We start from the raw sequence: 19,599 nt of genomic DNA on the forward strand, positions 1-19,599 counted from the left end.
TAAAATTGTGAAATATTTCCTGCCGAATTTGAGAGGGAAGCCCTGAAGTTTCCCACTGATATCTTTCATACCTTCTTGTTTCTAGGTACACGCACGCTGCATTAGCAACACCACTGAAGGGCCCCAATGCAGTCACTGAGTAAAATAATCACAGTGGACTTCAAAGTTAGGGGAGCTTCAGGATGCTATGGTGGTGACCTAATATTTTACACAGGTCTAGTGGTCAATATTCTGCAGCACACAGCCCATTCATAAATATAATTTAGAACATTTTACATCTAAAATAGCACTTAGTGATTTTGGAAACCTTATTGGGACTTGGAAATTTGATATTCTTGCATTTGCCCTGATGAGTGCAAAACGAAAAACTTCAGCAACATTTCTCTCTTTTCAGTAAGACTCAAACTTGGGTTGAGCACGTTTTAGAAATGTCACTGATCCCATAAAAGGTGGCATCCATGGACCACAAAAACCAAGGGGGCTGCTCCATTATTAACCATGTCATATTGATCCCCTATTTGATTTCTTGGTATTCAGTGATGATTAAAATATTTTTTAAAAACTTTAAAAAACTGATTTGTTATATCTTTCATGGCTCTAATCTTTTCCCAAATGTTACAAAAATAAAAACTGATAAACACCCAGAACATCCCAGGTTTTAAAGTCGGGGATAAAAACGTACATGTGGTTTAACACCGGTCTGGGAAATACATCAGGAAGAAGTCTGACAACACCAGGTTTAAGTCCAACTGATTTATTTGATAGTAAACTCACAAGCTTTTGGGGATTACCCCTTCGTCAGGTGAATGGAGAGTTCTGGCCTCAGACAGAGCATATAACAGCACACACAGTTTACAAATTACTGATTAGAATGCGATTAGAATGGGATGGATAGGATAGAAGTGGAGAGGCTCTTCCTGCCCAGAAAGGACAGTAGGACTAGGGGGCACAGCCTCAAGATAAAGGGGGGGGGGCGGTTTAGAACGGAGTTGAGGAGGAACTTCTTCACTCAAAGGGTGGTGAATCTCTGGAATTCTCTGCCCGTTGAAGTGGTGGAGGCTGCCTCGCTAAATATTTTTAAGACGCGGGTTGATGGGTTTTTGATAAGCAAGGGGATTAAGGGTTATGGGGAGAGGGCGGGAATGTGGAACTGAGACACGACAGATCAGCCATGATCTTATTGAATGGCGGGGCAGGCTCGAAGGGCTAGATGGCCTACTCCTGCTCCTATTTCTTATGTTCTTATGAGTCTTTACAACTAACCTGTAATTTAAAGAACCTAAATCAGTAATTTGTAAAGACTCGCATTCTAATCAGTAATCTGTAGACTGTCTGTGCTGTTATATGCTCTGTCTGAGGCCAGAACTCTCCATTCATCTGACGAAGGGACAAAGCCCGAAAGCTTGTGAGTTTACTATCAAATAAATCGGTTGGACTTAGAACATAAGAACATAAGAAATAGGAGCATGAGTAGGCCATCTAGCCCTTCGAGCCTGCCCCGCCATTCAATAAGATCATGGCTGATCTGTCGTAGCTCAGTTCCACATTCCCGCCCTCTCCCCATAACCCTTAATCCCCTCTCTTATCAAAAACCCATCAACCCGCGTCTTAAAAATATTTAGCAAGGCAGCCTCCACCACCTCAAAAGGGCAGAGAATTCCAGAGATTCACCACCCTTTGAGTGAAGTTCTTCCTCAACTCCGTTCTAAACCGCCCCCCCTTTATCTTGAGGCTGTGCCCCCTAGTCCTACTGTCCTTTCTGAGCTGGAAGAACCTCTCCACCTCTATCCTATCCATCCCATTCATCATCTTATATGTCTCAATGAGATCTCCCCTCATTCTTCTAAACTCTAACGAGTACAAGCCTAGTTTATTCAGCCTCTCCTCATAGCTCAACCCCCTCAACTCCGGTACCAGCCTAGTAAACCTCCTCTGCACTCCCTCCAAGGCCAAAATATCCTTGCGTAAGTACGGCGCCCAAAACTGCACACAGTACTCCAGCTGCGGCCTCACCAATGCCCTATACAGCTGCAGCAAGACTTCGCTACTTTTATATTCAATCCCCCTTGCTATGAAGGCCAGCATCCCATTCGCCTTCCTGACCACCTGCTGCACCTGCAGGCTGGGTTTTTGCAACTCATGCACAAGGACCCCGAGGTCCCTCTGCACCGTCGCATGCTGCAGTTTTTTGCCACGTAAGTAATAGTCTTTCCTACCATTATTCCTACCGAAGTGGACCACCTCGCACTTGCCAACATTAAATTCCATTTGCCATTTCCTGGCCCATTCGCCCAGCCTATCTAGATCCTTCTGCAGACTCTCCACACCCTCCGCGCAATTTGCCATTCCACCAATCTTGGTGTCATCAGCAAATTTCGACACCATACACTCGGTTCCCTCCTCCAGATCATCTATATAAATGGTAAATAGCTGAGGCCCCAGCACCGACCCCTGAGGCACTCCACTAGTCACCAACCGCCAATCCGAATAGCACCCATTAACCCCCACTCTCTGCCTCCTATTTGACAACCAATCCTCTATCCACACTAACACCCTACCCCCAACTCCATGCCCCCTTACCTTCTGCAATAACCTCTTGTGAGGTACCTTGTCAAACGCCTTCTGAAAATCAAGAAAGACCACATCCACCGGCTCTCCTCTATCCACCGCCCTAGACACATCCTCATAGAACTCCAATAAATTCGTCAGACACGACTTCCCCTTAACGAAATCGTGCTGCGTCTGCTCTATCAAGCAATTCCCTTCAAGATGCCTCGCTATTTCCTCCTTGATGACGGATTCTAACATTTTACCTACAACAGACGTCAAACTAACCGGCCTATAATTCCCTGCCTTTTGCCTGCCACCCTTCTTAAACAACGGCGTAACATTAGCCACTTTCCAATCTTCCAGCACTTCCCCGGAATCCAGCGATGTGTGGAAAATAACCACCAAGGCATGCACTATCACCTCCGCCATTTCTTTCAGAACCCTCGGATGCATTCCATCCGGTCCTGGGGACTTGTCTACAATCAGTCCCACCAGTCTGTCGAGCAAATTTAAACCTGGCGTTGTCAGACTTCTTACCGTGTTTACCCCAGTCCAACGCCGGCATCTCCACATCATAAATACATCAGGGCCAGGTTGCGATCAAAATGAAAGAGAGATCATCTACTTCTTGCAAAGCAAGTTTTGACTTACACTAACAATGGCCTGCTGCTTCTGATGAATTTCACGGCATTTGCAGGGCAGAAATACTTTCTGTACCAGTTTCTTGATTGTGTAATAGTCCACAGTGTCAGCGTAGATGTGCCGTCGCAGCTCATTCATATCTCCACCCTGAGCAGAAAAACCCCAGAATTAAACAGATCAGCTCATTAGCTAAATACCTGCTGTGCAAAAGAGAAAAATGTGCAAAGGATGAGAACATCCAACTTTTTCAATTCTTTATATATAAACCATCAGGAAGATGTGCTTTATACCAAGTAATAATTAATCCCAGCTGGAAATCTGAACTAAGCTTTTAAAAACAGACATTGAAGTGACTTGAACTCACAGACCAAGATGGCTAACCCCAATCTGCATTATTATATATATTTTTAAATTCATTTGTGAGACATGGGCATGGCTGACTGCCCAGCATTTATTGCCCATCCCCTAGTTGCCCTTGAACTAGGCTATTTGAAAGACCATTTGAGAGTCAACCACATTGTTGTGGCTCTGGAGTCACACGTAGGCCAGACCAGGTAAGGACGGCAGATTTCCTTCCCTAAAGGACATTAGTGAACCAGATAGACAAAAGCAAATTACTGTGGATGCTAGAATCAGAAACCAAAAGGGAAAAATGCTGGAAAATTTCTGCAGGTCTGGCAGCATCTGTAAGCTGAGAAAAGAGTTGAAGTTTCAAGTCTAAGAACATAACACATAGGGGGAGTAGGCCATCAAGCCTGCCCTGCCATTCAATAAGATCATGGCTGATCTGTCGTGGCTCAGTTCCACTTTCCAGCCCTCTCCCCATAACCCTTAATCCCCCTGCCTATCAAAAACCTATCAACCCGCGTCTTAAATATATTTAGTGAGGCAGCCTCCACCACTTCAACAGGCAGAGAATTCCAGAGATTCACCACCCTTTGAGTGAAGAAGTTCCTCCTCAACTCCGTTCTAAACCGCACCCCCCGCTTTATCTTGAGGCTGTGCCCGCTAGTCCTACTGTCCTTCCTGAGCGGGAAGAACCTCTCCAACTCTATCCTATCCATCCCATTCATCATCTTATACGTGTCAATGAGATCTCCCCTCATTCTTCTAAACTCTAACGAATACAAGCCTAGTTTATTCAGCCTCTCCTCATAGTTCAACCCCCTCAACTCCGGTATCAGCCTAGTAAACCTCCTCTGCACTCCCTCCAAGGCCAAAATATCTTTGCGTAAGTGCGGCGACCAAAACTGCACACAGTACTCCAGCTGCGGCCTCACCAATGCCCTGTACAGTTGCAGCAAGACCTCCCTACTTTTATATTCAATCCCCCTCGCTATGAAGGCCAGCATCCCATTCACCTTCCTGACCACCTGCTGCACCTGCAGGCTGGGTTTTTGCGACTCATGCACAAGGACCCCAAGGTCCCTCTGCACCGTCGCATGCTGCAGTTTTTCGCCATGTAAGTAATAGTCCTTCCTACCAAAGTGGACAACTTCACACTTGCCAACATTAAATTCCATTTGCCAGTTCCTGGCCTATTCGCCCAGCCTATCTAGATCCTTCTGCAGACTTTCCACACCCTCCGCACAATTTGCCGTTCCACCAATCTTGGTGTCATCAGCAAATTTCGACACCATACACTCGGTTCCCTCCTCCAGATCATCCACATAAATGGTAAATAGCTGAGGCCCCAGCACCGACCCCTGGGGCACTGCACTAGTCACCAACCGCCAATCCGAATAGCACCCATTGACCCCTACTCTCTGCCTCCTATTTGACAGCCAATCCTCTATCCACGCTAACACCCTATCCCCAACTCCATGCCCTCTAACCTTCTGTAATAACCTCTTGTGCGGCACCTTATCAAACGCCTTCTGAAAATCAAGAAACACCACATCCACCGGCTCTCCTCTATCCACCGCCCTAGACACATCCTCATAGAACTCCAATAAATTCGTCAGACACGACTTCCCCTTAACGAAACCGTGCTACGTCTGCTCTATCAAACAATTCTCCCCAAGATGCCTCGCTATTTTCTCCTTCATCACGGATTCTAACATTTTACCTACAACAGACGTTAAACTAACCGGCCTATAATTCCCTGCCTTCTGCCTGGCACCCTTCTTAAACAACGGCGTAACATTAGCCGTTTTCCAATCTTCCGGCACTTCCCCGGAATCCAGCGACGTTTGGAAAATAACCACCAAGGCATCCACTATCACCTCCATTTCTTTCAGCACCCTTGGATGCATTCCATCCAGTCCTGGGGACTTGCCTACAATCAGTCCCTCCAGTCTGTCGAGCACTGCCTCTCTAGTAACAATAATGTCATTCAGGCCCTCCACTCCTACCATCTTTCCATCACTAACACCCGGCAAATTATTCACGTCCTCCTCCGTGAAGACCAAAACAAAAAAGTTATTCAAGGCCTCAGCCATTTCCCCATCCCCTACCACTAAGTCCCCCCCCATCCTCTAAGGGTCCAACGTTCACCCTAGTCAGCCTCTTCCTTTTTATATATTTATAAAAACTCTTACTATCCTTTTTTATATTAAGCGCTAGCCTAGATGATCCTTTGTCAAAGTTTTCAATTTGACATTTCAATTCATTGAATGGAGTCAGTATATTCGAAAAACCTATCAAATAGTATGGGTTCATGGGTGTGTGAAAGACTCATCTCCTATCTCATTAACAAGGCATCTGTGACAATTACCCAAGGTATTCAACTGTTGGAGACAAATCATTAAGACTAATTGCTCAGACAATGGGACCCTGGCTATTCCAGACACGAGCTAATCAACTTCCCTTTGGAATACACAATGTATTTTTATTAATACCAATGACAACTGGACAAAGAAAGTCACGTAAGAAGCCAACCACTCGTATGTTTTCTCAGCAGATGGAGAACAAGCAGGTTAGGAAGAAGACTTAAGTACGGTCCCTCCTGTTTCCCCCTTTCTCCAACCCACCTGGATAAGCTTTGAGCTCTGTTTACTGACTGATCAAAGGATACCCTGCTGCACACAGAGATTTCCTTTAACAAATCCAACCAAGCATTATTGTATCCCAAGGAACATAACAAGAACCAAGTTAAAGTCCAATAGGTTTATTTGGCAGCACTAGCTTTCCAAGTCTCAATCTCCTTCATCAGGTGAGTGAGGACTTGTGTTCACAAACAGGGCATATAAAGACAAACTCAATTTGCAAGATAAAGGTTGGAATGCGAGTCGTTATAGGTAATCAAGTCTTAAAGGTATAGACAATGTGAGTGGTGAGAGGGCCAAGCACAGACTAAAGAGGTGTGTAGTGTCTCCAGCCAGGACAGTTAGTGAGATTTTACAAGCCTAGGCAAATTGTGGGGGTTACAGATAGTGTGACATGAACCCAAGATCCCGGTTGAGACCGTCCTCGTGTGCGGAACTTGGCTATCAGTTTCTGTTCAGCGACTCTGCGTTGTCATGAAGTTCACCTTGGAGAATGCTTACCCAAAGATCAGAGGCTGAATGCCCATGACTGCTGAAGTGTTCCCCGACTGGAAGAGAACACTCCTGCCTGGTAATTGTCGAGCGGTATTCATTTGTTGTTGTAGCGTCTGCGTGGTCTCCCCAATGCACCATGCCTCAGTAAGACCTCTTCACCGCACAGGACCTTCAACCAATGCAATACACTAGCTACATCAATGACATTTTCTTCCTTTGGACCCATGGCAAACAATTAAAGCAACTACATAATGACATCAAGTTCCATCCCACCATCAGACACACCACGGACTATTCTTCAAAACCAGTTGCATTCTTGGACACATGGTCACCTCAGCACTTCACTATACCGCAAGCCCATATATAACCTCACGATGCTCCACTTCTCCAGCTTCCACCCTAAACACGTTAAAGAAGCCATCCCATACGAACAAGCCCTCCATATTCACAGGATGTGCTCAGATGAGGAGGATCACAAGAGACACCCACAGACGCTGAAAGACACGCTCATAACAGGATATGGCACTCGACTCATCGATCGACAGTTTCAACGTGCTACAGCGAAAAACCACACCAACCTCCTAAGACAACAAACACAGGACATGGTGGACAGAGTACTCTTTGTTGTCCAGTACTTCCCCAAAGCAGAGAAGCTACGACATCTTCTCTGGAGTCTTCAACACGTCATTGATGAAGACGAACATCTTGCCAAGGTCATCCTCACTTCTTGCCTTCAAATAACGCACAAACAGACCATTGTCTACAGCAAACTACCCAGCCTTCAGGAGAACAGTGACCACGACACCACATAACCTTGCCACAGCAACCTCTGCAAGATGTGCCAGATCATCGACACAGATGCCATCATCTCACATGAGAACACAATCCACCAGATACACGGTACATACTCTTGCAACTCAGCCAACGTTGTCTACCTGACATGCTGCAGGAAAGGATGTCCCGAGGTATGGTACATTGGGGAGATCATGCAGACACTACAACAACAAATGAATGGACACCACTCGACAATCACCAGCCAGGAGTGTTCCCTTCCAGTCGGGGAACACTTCAGCAGTCATGGGCATTCAGCCTCTGATGTTCGGGTAAACATTCTCCAAGGTAGCCCTCATGACACACAACAGCGCAGAATTGCTGAGCAGAAACTGATAGCCAAGTTCCGTACACAAGGACGGTCACAACTGGGATCTTGGGTTCATGTCGTATTGTAATCCCCACGATTTGCCTGGGCTTGCAAAATCTCATTAAGTGTCCTGGCTGGAGACAATACACATCTCTTTAACCTGTGCTTCACCCTCTCTCCACTCACACTGTCTGTACCTTTAAGACTTGATTATCTGTAAAGTCTCACATTCCAACCATTATCTTGTAAATTGAGTTTGTGTCTTTATATGCCCTGTTTGTGAATAGAACTCCCACTTATCTGAAGAAGGAGCTTGAGGCTCCAAAAGTTAGTGCTGCCAAATAAACCTGTTGGATTTTAACCTGGTATTGAGAGACTTCTTATTGTGCTTACATAGAACATAACAGCGCAGTGACCCTCTAACCTAAACTATTCCAATGTTATCCATATGCCTATCCACTGACCATTTGAACGCCCTTAAAGTTGGCGAGTCCACAACTGCTGCAGGCAGGGCATTCCACACCCTTAATACCCTCTGAGAAAAGAACCTACCTCCGACACCCGTCCTATAACTACCACCCCTTAATTTAAAGCTATGTCCTCTCGCATTAGCCATCACCATCTGAGGAAAAAGGCTCTCACCGTCCACCCTATCCAATCCTCTGATCATCTTGTGTGTCTCAATTAGGTCACCTCATAATCTCCTTCTCTCTAATGAAAATAACCTCAAGTCCCTCAGCCTTTCCTCATAAGACCTTCCCACCATACCAGGCAACATCCTGGTAAACCTCCTCTGCACCCTTTCCAATGCCTCCACATCTTTCTTACAATGCAGTGACCAGAACTGTACGCAATACTCCAAGTGTGGCCACACCAGAGTTTTGTACAGTTGTAACATGACCTCACGGCTCCAAAATTCAATCCCTCTCCCAATAAAAGCTAACACAACATACACCTTCTTAACAACCTTATCAACCTGGGTGCCAACTTTCAGGGATCTATGCACATGTACCCCGAGATGTCTCTGCTCGTCAACACTACTCAGGGTCCTTCCATTAGCCCTATATTCTGTACTCCTATTACTCTTACCAAAGTGAATCACCTCACACTTTTCCGCATTAAACTCCATTTGCCACCTCTCGGCCCAGCTCTGCAACTTATCTATGTCGTTCTGCAAACTGTAACTTCCATCCTCACTGTCTACAGCTCCTCCGACTTTGGTGTCGTCAGCAAATTTACTAATCCATCCTTCTACACCCTCATCTAGGTCATTTATAAAAATGACAAACAGCAGTGGCCCCAAAACAGATCCCTGAGGTACACCACTTGTAACTGAACTCCAGGTTGAATATTTCCCATCAACCACCACCCTCTGTCTTCTATCAGCTAGCCAATTCCTGATCCAAACTGCTAAATCACCCTCAATCCCATGCATCTGCATTTTCTGCAGTAGCCTACCATGGGGAACCTTATCAAACGCTTTGCTAAAATCCATATACACTACGTCAACTGCCTTACCCTTATCCACCTCTTTGATCACCTTTTCAAAGAACTCGATAAGGTTCGTGAGGCACAACCTACCCTTCACAAAACCGTGTTGACTATCCCTAATCAATTTATTTCCCTCTAGATAATTATAAATCCTATCCCTTATAATTCTTTCCAAAACTTTGCCCACAACAGAAGTAAGGCTCACCTGTCTATAATTCCCAGGATGGTCTCTACTCCCCTTCTTGAAGAAGGGGCCAACATTTGCTATCCTCCAGTCTTCCTGTAGCCAATGACCTAGAGTCCAATGCCAGCATCTCCACATCCCGAGGAACAACCAACTCAAGTGGTTAACATGGTTAAATCAGGAAACATTGAATTCAGCTTGAAGCCAGCCAAATCACCAAACTACAGGCTGATTACTCTTACTTTTTTGGCTAACTTGTCCTTCCCCATTCTGTAATCTGTATATGTATGCAAGAAAGTTGGTGTTTTATTATTTTATTTGGATCGGTTTAAGTTCAAAGCAAACCTCTTTCATTGCCAAGAAGAAAAACTTGTCCCATTGGTTATTTTATGATTACAGCACATAAACAGTTAAATACTCACTGAATTGGCAAGTATCTATTTTTCAAGCCAAAAGTACCTGTTGATCAAACAAGGAGGAACATAGAACATAGAACACTACAGCACAAACAGGCCCTTCGGCCCACAAGTTGCGCCGACCACATCACCTACCAACCTACAGACCTATCTATAACCCTCAATCTCATTAAACCCCATATACTCATCCAGAAGTCTTTTAAAAGACCCCAGCGAGTTCGCCTCCACCACCACTGACGGCAGCCGATTCCATTCACTCACCACCCTCTGAGTGAAAAACTTACCCCTAACATCACTTCTGAACCTCCCTCCCCGCACCTTAAATCTGTGTCCTCTCGTAGCGACCATTTCAAACCGGGGAAATAGCCTCTGAGAGTCCACCCTATCTATTCCTCTCAACATTTTGTAAACTTCTATCAGGTCGCCTCTCAACCTTCGTCTCTCCAGGGAAAAGAGTCCCAGCTCCCTCAACCTAACTTCATAAGGCATGCCTCCCAGTCCAGGCAACATCCTTGTAAATCTCCTCTGCACCCTTTCAATAGCTTCCACATCTTTCCTATAGTGAGGCGACCAGAACTGCGCACAATACTCCAAATGAGGCCTGACAAGGGTCTTATAAAGTTCCAGCATTACCTCCCGACTCCTAAACTCAATCCCTCGATTAATGAAGGCCAGTACACCATACGCCTTCTTGACCACCTCCTCCACCTGCGAGGCCGATTTAAGAGTCCTGTGGACCCGGACCCCAAGATCCTTCTGCTCCTCAACACTACTCAGACTTCTGCCCTTAATAGTGTACTCGTTCATCCCGTTGGTTCTGCCAAAATGGACGACAACACATTTATCCGCGTTGAAGTCCATCTGCCACTTCTCCGCCCAGTCCTGCATCCTATCTATGTCCTGCTGCAACTTTTGCCATCCTTCCAGATCATCCACAACACCACCGACCTTCGTGTCATCAGCGAACTTACTTACCCATCCCTCCACTTCCTCATCCAGGTCATTTATGAAAATGACAAACAACAAGGGTCCCAGAACAGATCCTTGAGGCACTCCGCTGGTGACTGACCTCCATTCAGAAAAAGCCCCATCCACAACCACTCTCTGCCTTCTGCAGGCAAGCCAGTTCTGGATCCACAAGGCCAAAGGCCCTTGGATCCCATGCCCTCTCACCTTCTCAAGAAGTCTTGCATGGGGGACCTTATCAAACGCCTTGCTGAAGTCCATGTACACTACGTCCACGGCACTTCCTTCGTCAATGTGTTCAGTCACATTATCGAAGAACTTATCAGTCACATTATCGAGGAGACAGAGGGATGCCATTTGACCCCTCCTCATCTGGTCAGAACATTAATACATAAATACCATTTTACTTACACAAACAGGTGATTAGGGTCACCAATTCTGTTTGCACATTGCCCTGAACACCTCCACCACACTCCCAGCCCCTATCCTCACATCAGTTCCCTGAAATAACTATCTCGCAGGTCTATGGCGGCATGGTGGAACAATAGTTAGCAGCACTGCTTCACAGCACCAGGACCCTGGGTTTGATTCCTGGCTTGGGTCACTGTGTGGAGTTTGCATGTTCTCCTTGTGTGGGCTTCTCCAGATGCTCCAGTTTCCTCCCACAGTCAGAAAGAAGTGCTGGTTACGTGCACTGACCCCAACAGGCGCTGCGCTGTGGTGACTTGGGAAATTTCACAGTAACTTCATTGCAATGTTAATGTGAGCCTACTTGTGACTAATAAATAAACCTCATCACTTTTTTGAGCAGCAGTCCATTGTTTATACAAAACAAAAACAAATACTCAGGAAAGGTCACTGATATGAAACTTTAAGCCTGTGTATGTCCTGACAAATTTATTGTTACAAAATTGTAGGTAATCTGTGAAGAGGACACAAAGAAGCTTCTGGACAGGTTGGGTGAATTGACAAGAAATGGAATACAATATGATGTGACTTTATCCACTTTCATAGGAAATAAATATTATGAATACGAGAGACTGGAACATGTTTGCACTCAGAAGGACCTGGATGTTCTTGTACATGAATTACAGAAAGTTAACATTCAGATACAGGGAGGGAAGGGAGATTGTGTTCACATTTGTTGCAAAGAGTTGGAATATAGGAGTAAAATCTGTCAGTACAATTTATAATTATTGCCAACATCTTATGATCTTATTCCAGCCTCTTCACTAACCACCAATTCCTACCAGTTGAGCAACCTAGTTTTGCTGCCAGTGCGGAATAATTTCAAACGTTGAGAGGGGGACAGGGATCACCCAGATGAACCTTGTGCAGGAGTTGTTGCTGGAGTGTGTGCAGTCTCCCGGGCAGTCCGGGAGAGTTGGGAAGCAGCCGGATGGATGGCGGATGGGGAGGCTGGCGGTGATCGGCCCCGGGATGAGGAGTGGTTCTGCCGCCAGCGCCTGGCCGACGGCCTCTACCTGATCCGGGAGCGGTTCTACGAGTCGGGGAACCGGGCTAACGTGTGGCTGGTGCAGGGCTCGGAGCGGGATGTGGTGGTGGACACGGGCCTAGGCCTCAGCAGCCTGCCTGCCTACCTGCGGCGGGCCGGCCTGCTCAGCGCCTCCCGCCCGCTGCTGGCCCTCGCCACCCACATCCACTTCGACCACTCGGGCGGCCTGCGCCACTTCCCGGCCGCCAGCGTGGCGGTGCACCGGGCCGAGGCGGCGGCCCTGGCCCGGGGAGACAACCTGGCGACGGTGACCTGGCTGAGCGAGGGGGAGCTGAGCCGCAGGCCCCCCGAGGCCGGCTGGAGCGCCCGCCGTTACCGGGTGAAGGCCGTGCGGGCCGGCCGCCTGCTGGAGGACGGCGATGTGATCGAGCTGGGGGACCGGCGGCTCACCGTGCTGCACACCCCCGGGCACTCCCCCGGCAGCATCTGCCTCCATGAGCCGGAGCAGGGCCTGCTCTTCAGCGGGGACACGCTGTACCAGGGAGCCCTGATTGACTGGCTCCCTCACTCCAACATCCAGCACTACAGGCAGAGCTGCAGCAAGATCCTCCAGCTGCTGGACCAGGGGCTGGTCAGCACCGTGCTGCCCGGTCACTTCAACACCTTCGGCCCCGACACACTCCGCACCCTGGCCTCAGACTACATTGACCAGGCTGGCCTCTGCCACAGGGTGTCTGCCGGTGCCATCAGCTGCATCGCCAACATTGCCCTTCGTGCCAGGAACATGGGCACATCAACACCAGATTGGGGCACGTGAAGACTGACCACCCAGCTGCCAGGACTGCAATGATTATTAGCACAATTACTTATCCTGGCACAAGATTATCCACAGTTCCAGTGATTATTGGTGCAGCATTTTAACATTTATTTAACATGGCATGTGAAGACTAGCTCCAATGATTAATGGCACAACACTTATTCAACCTATGTGACAGGGAGGACTGCATTTGAAGATCAAACAATGCTCAGCTCTTAAACAGAGTTAAAGTACTTTGAGAATTGTCAGCATGCTTCTGTCAGAGTATGTCACAAAATTCTGTTTGTTGAACTAAATTGATTATATTACCAACATTATAAAACATCAGTTAAGCTGATGTGCATATTTTTCTTGGCGTTAATTCAAATTCCTACCGCAGATGAATTTTGTATTTTAAGAAAAGTATGGGGGCAGGGGATCAAATTCGGGAAGTGTAAGCTAATGAGTTGACAAGAGAGAAAGGTATTAACATGGGAAATGATAAAACAGACCATGATGGGAACTGACAAACTAAAGGTAAATCACAGATAAGGCTAGAGGTTACAAAATTAACAGGACAAAATTAAAGGCTTTGTATCTGAATGCATACAGCATTCAAAACAAAATAGGTGAACAGATGGCACAAATAGAAACAAGTGCAATCTGATAGGCATTATAGAGCATGACTGCAGGATGCCATTGACTGGGACCTGAATACTGAAGGGTACATACATTTATGAAAGGCAGGAAGGTGCCCAAGTTCAGGAAACTAGGATGTAGAAGCGATTTTGAGATGAGAAATGATAAAGAAAAATCACTTGGGTGAACAGGATCCCATCACATGGTAGGACAGAGCATAAAGGAAGAATTACTGGGAGCTTGTCAGAAAGGTATGGCAATTATCATAGAGGACTTTAATCTCCATCTGGACTGGAAAAATCATATGGGCAAAGGTAACCCAGATGAGAAATTCATAGAATGTTAGGATTGTTTCTTAGAATAGCACATTCTAGAGCTTCGTCAAAGGATCATCTGGACTCGGAACATCAGCTCTTCTCTCCTTACAGATGCTGCCAGACCTGCTGAGATTTTCCAGCATCTCTCTTTTGAATTCTAGAGCCAACTGAAAACAGGCTATGATAGATCAGCTGTTGTCTACCAAACTAGGATTAACTGATAAACTCACAGGTACAGCAGTCATAATATGATTGAATTTTGGTTTGAGGGAAAGAAGAATGGGTTGAAGACTAGCATTTTAAACTTAAATTAGGGCAATTGAGGGCAGAGAAACAGCTAGCCAAAGTGAAGTAGCAAATCAGCTTAAAGAGCTATAGTCAATAGAGCTATAAAGTTAAACTTTATTAGTCACAAGTAAGGCTTATATTAACACTGTAATGATGTTACTGTGAAATTCCCGTAGTGACAGACATTTATGGGGATATTTCAGAATACATAGATATATTTCTTCAAGAGAAAAAAATTCCAAGGGAAGGACCCTCATCCATGGATAACTGAAACAGCTAAAGAAAACTTTAAAAAAACAAAATTGCATAAAGATGAGTGACAGTTCAGAAGGTTGGACAGAATATATAAAACAGCAAAAAATGACTATTAGGGTATGAGAAAGCTAGCTAGAAATATAAAAGCAGATTATGGAAATTTCTGTAGATATCTTAAAATGTTAAAGAAAGTGAGTCTGGAGAATTAATAATGCAAAATAAGGAGATGACAGATGAATTGAAAAAGTATTTTGTATCGATCGTCACTGTTGAGGAAAGTATCATCCCGGAAATAGCTGTAAATCTGAAAACGGAAGGGAAGGAGGAACTCATCACTAGGAGAGGATTACTGAGCAAATTGTTGGACCTATGGGTTGACAAGTCCCCAGGTCCTGATGGATAAAATCATAGGCTCTTAAAAAGACGCTAGTGCGATAGTAGACGTGTTGATTTTAATTTTCCAAAATTCCCTACATTTGGGACGGTTTCACTGGATTGGAAAATACCTAATGTAATTCTTTTATTCAAAAAGGATAGAAAATAGGAAACAACGAGCCAGTTAGCTTAACATCTGTTATAGGGAGAACGTTAGAAGCTATTATTGAACTTATAGGAGATATAAATTCAAGGTAATCAGGCAGAGGCAACATGGTTTTGTGAAAGGAAAATCATGTCTAACTAACTTATTGGCATTTTGAAGAATGTGCTGTGGATAAAGGGGAACTAGTTGATGTACTGTACCTAATTTCGTAGAAGACTTTTGTAACAAATAAAAGCTGACAGTGTAGCAGATAACACATCAGCACGGATAAAAAATTGGTTAGCCAATAGGCAACTGAGTAGGCTTAAATGGGTCATTTTCTAGTTGACAAGATGGCGTGCCACCATCAGGGATCAGTGTTGGGGCCTCAACCTTATACAATTTAAATAAATGCCTTGGAAGTAGTGACCAAAGATATGGTTGCTAAATTTGCTAATCACAAAGATATGTAGGAAAGGAAGTTGTGAAGAGGAAATAAGAAGGCTACAAAGAGATATGTATGGGGTAAATGAGAAAAGATCTAGCAAATATAGTATAATGTGGGAAAAAGGTGGAATTTGTCCATTTTGGCAGGAAGAATAAAAAAGCACATTTTTTTTTAAAACTGTGTCAATGGGATATGGGTATCAGTGGCCATCCCTAATGACCCCTGAACTGAATGGCTTGCTAGGCCATCTCTGAGTCAACCACATTACTGTGGATCTGGAGTCACACGTGAGTCAGAGTGGGCACGGATTGCAGATTTCCTTCCCTTAAAAAGATTAGTGAACTAGGTGGGCTTTTAGAGCAATCAATGATTGCCTCAAGAGCACTGGGAGGAAACCCAGACATGTGGAGAATGTTTTCATGCAGTCGCCCAAGGCCAGAATTGAACCCGGGTCCAAGGCTCTGTGAAGCAGTCACCATAACACCCCTTACTTGAAGCAGTGACCAGCATTTTGTGTTTTTATTTCAGATTTCCAGCATCTGCAGTATTTTGCATTTATTTAACAGTAAAATCACAATAGCCACTGAATTCACTATTAATATTGCTGTACAAATTGAGTGATACAGTACAGGGAAGGCTGCCATTTGGCCACCTGTATGAAGGCAAAAGATAAAATCTTAGAAAAGTAAAGAATTGTCCTCACCTCTGGGTCAAGGAAGAGATGGCAATGGGCAGGTTTCCCATCTCTTCCAGCACGGCCAATCTCTTGCACATAGTTCTCAAAGCCCTTTGGCATATTATAGTGCACTATTCCTCGGACGTCTGACTTATCCAAGCCCATGCCAAATGCCACCGTTGCCACCACAATACGCAGCTGACCACTCATGAAGTTGTTCTGAATTCTTCTTCGCTCAGTAGCTGACATTCCAGCATGGTAGCAATCAGCAATCCACTTCAAAGGCCGCCTCAGCTTCTTTCTAGCTGTTTAAGAAATATGAAAGCAAAATGTCCGTTTAGAACTTTCTCCCCAACCAAAACAAATCTCTTACAAACAATGCTAAAAGCAAAATACTGCGGGTGCTGAATTGGAAACAAAAACAGAAAATGCTGGAAAATCTCAGCGGGTCTGACGGCATCTGTGGGGAAAGAATAGAGCTAACGTTGAGTCTGGATGCCCCTTCATCAGAGTTGAGCTCTGACAAAGGGTCATCCAGACTAAACTTTGACTCTATTCTCTCTCCACACAGAAATCCTTACAGTGCAGAAAGAGGTCATTTGGCCCATCAAGTCTGTACCAAACAAAATCCCAGCCAGGCCCCATTCCCATAACTCCTCATATTTACCCTGCTAAACTCTGACACTAAGGTCAGTTTAGCATAGCCAATCAACCTAACCAGCACATCTTTGGACTGTAGGAGGAAACCCATGCAGACATGGGGAGAACATGCAAAATCCACTCATTCGAGGCTGGAATTGAACTTGGGTCCCTGGCAGTAACACCTGCTGAAATGCTATCAGACCTGCTGAGATTTTCCAGCATTTTCTGTTTTTGTCTCTTGCAAACAGTGTTATAGAGGTTTACAGCATGGAAACAGCCCTTCAGCCCAACTTGTCTATGCCACCCCTTTTTAAACCCCTAACCTGATCCCAATTGTCCGCATTTGGCCCATATCCCTCAATACCCATCTCACTTATGTAACTGTCTAAATGCTTTTTAAGAGATAAAATTGTACCCACTACTACTGCCTCTGGCAGCTTGTTCCAGACACTCACCCTCTGTGTGAAAAAATTGCCTCTCTGGACACTTTTGTATCTCTGCCCTCTCACCTTAAACCTATGCCCTCCAGTTTCAGACTCCCCTACCTTTGGGAAAAGATATTGACTATCTACCTTGTCTATGCCCCTCATTATTTTATAGACCTCTATAAGATCACCCCTCAGCTCCTACACTCCAGAGAAAAAAGTCCCAGTCTATCCAACCTCTCCTTATAACTCAAACCATCAAGTCCCAGTAGCATCCTAGTAAATCTTTTCTGCACTCTTTCTAGTTTAATAATACCCTTTCTACAGTAGGGTGACCAGAACTGTACACAGTACTCCCAGTGTGGCCTTATCAATGTCTTGTACAAATTCAACAAGACGTTCCATCTCCTGTATTCAATGTTCTAACCAATGAAACCAAGCATGCTGAATGCCTTCCTCACCACCCTGTCCATCTGTGTCTTCACTTTCAAGGAGCTATGAATCTGTACCCCCTAGATCTCTGTTCTGTAACTCTGCCCAATGCCCTACCATTAACTGAGTAAGTCCTGTCCTGGTTCAAATGTACCAAAATGCATCATCTTGCATTAATACTTTACTCACATCAGCATAGGCAACTTCTAAAGAAAAATTAATTTCATTGTTGTTGAATACACTGCCTGCCGCTGGCATTAAACCACACCAGCCAACCAGTTGGTACTGTTTCAACTGATCTCAAGAAGAGTGGCAGATTGACTGTTACAAATAGCATTATGACCAAGGAAGGAATGATTGTAATTGCTTGATCTTTGTAATTAACTTTGCAATGAACTTGCATTCATAACAAAGTCCGCCAAGCTGATCCGAACTCCTCCCACCCAATAGAACTCTAAACTGTCTCGAGTATCGCTGAAGAGAGAGGCATGTGGCTACTCCTGCTCCTATTTCTTATGTTCTTATGTTGAAGTTTTTCAACTTGTACTCATCAGAACAAATATAAAATGATTACAAAAAGTTATACTACAAGAGAAAAGAATACTGATTGGTTGACAAGTTGACTATGACTGGCCAAAGCATTGCCGTGGAGAAAGCAATGCAGAACTATAGGTTTCCCAAGCTCTCCAGCAATTTGAAAAAGAATGAATATATTATTTTAGTTTTTAGAGAATGGGTTCCTGTGTATGAAAGTATGTTGCTTCTGATGAGCATAAATGAGTCACATTATGAGCTTGACTGATTATTTTAAATTAGTTGTTAGTATTGTCATAGCAACGGCTCAGCCAGAACCAACTTGCTAACCAATTAACATCCTTCTGTAGTATAAATTGTTTGAAATGTGGAATTCTTGTTTGTCCTGCTGAGTGCAAAACGAGATGCTTTAGCAACACCTCACTTTGCAGCAATAGTTAACTACCTCTGCTCCTGCCACAATACCAGTATCCGAGTTACTTATCACTCAGAATGGTTACAGCACAGGAGGCCATTCAGTCCATCTCTCCACAGCAACTCAGCCAGTCCCACTTCCTTGCCCCTTCTTCACAGCCTTGAACATTTTCAGGTGCTTATGCTATTCAAGTTTCAAAATTTTCAACTGATTCTGACTTCAGTCTCAGGCAGTGCATTCCAGGTCAGGAACACTCACCATAAGAAAAGGGTTTTAAGAAAGGGGATTGAATATAAAAGTAGGGAGGTCTTGCTGCGGCTGTATAGGGCACTGGTGAGACCGCAGCTGGAGTACTGTGTGCAGTTTTGGGCGCCATACTTACGCAAGGATATTTTGGCCTTGGAGGGAGTGCAGAGGAGGTTTACTAGGCTGATGCCGGAGTTGAGGGGGTTGAGCTATGAGGAGAGGCTGTATAAACTAGGCTTGTATTCGTTAGAGTTTAGAAGAATGAGGGGAGATCTCATTGAGACGTATAAGATGATGAATGGGATGGATAGGATAGAGGTGGAAAGGCTCTTCCCGCTCAGAAAGGACAGTAGGACTAGGGGGCACGGCCTCAAGATAAAGGGGGGGCGGTTTAGAACAGAGTTGAGGAGGAACTTCTTCACTCAAAGGGTGGTGAATCTCTGGAATTCTCTGCCCGTTGAGGTGGTGGAGGCTGCCTCGCTAAATATTTTTAAGACGCGGGTTGATGGGTTTTTGATAAGAGAGGGGATTAAGGGTTATGGGGAGAGGGCGGGAATGTGGAACTGAGCCACGACAGATCAGCCATGATCTTATTGAATGACGGGGCAGGCTCGAAGGGCCAGATGGCCTACTCCTGC

General features: G+C 45.1%; 1 protein-coding gene and 1 pseudogene across 1 annotated transcript in view; one reads left to right on the forward strand and one right to left on the reverse strand.

Annotated features, from left to right (window-relative positions):
• Positions 1 to 19,599, reverse strand: part of recql4 (RecQ helicase-like 4) — a 56,104-nt gene that overhangs the window by 12,457 nt on the left and 24,048 nt on the right. The window contains exons 16-17 of the mRNA XM_080183350.1: positions 16,295 to 16,572; positions 3,202 to 3,339 (exon numbers count right to left, since the gene is read on the reverse strand). Of these exons, the coding sequence (XP_080039476.1) occupies positions 3,202 to 3,339; positions 16,295 to 16,572 (416 nt within the window). The remainder of the gene's footprint in view (positions 1 to 3,201; positions 3,340 to 16,294; positions 16,573 to 19,599) is intronic.
• Positions 12,254 to 15,805, forward strand: LOC145338946 (acyl-coenzyme A thioesterase MBLAC2 pseudogene; annotated as a pseudogene).

Source organism: Carcharhinus amblyrhynchos, unplaced genomic scaffold (genome assembly GCF_965287045.1).
Source record: "Carcharhinus amblyrhynchos unplaced genomic scaffold, sCarAmb.v2.hapA chromosome_261, whole genome shotgun sequence".
NCBI lineage: Eukaryota > Metazoa > Chordata > Chondrichthyes > Carcharhiniformes > Carcharhinidae > Carcharhinus > Carcharhinus amblyrhynchos.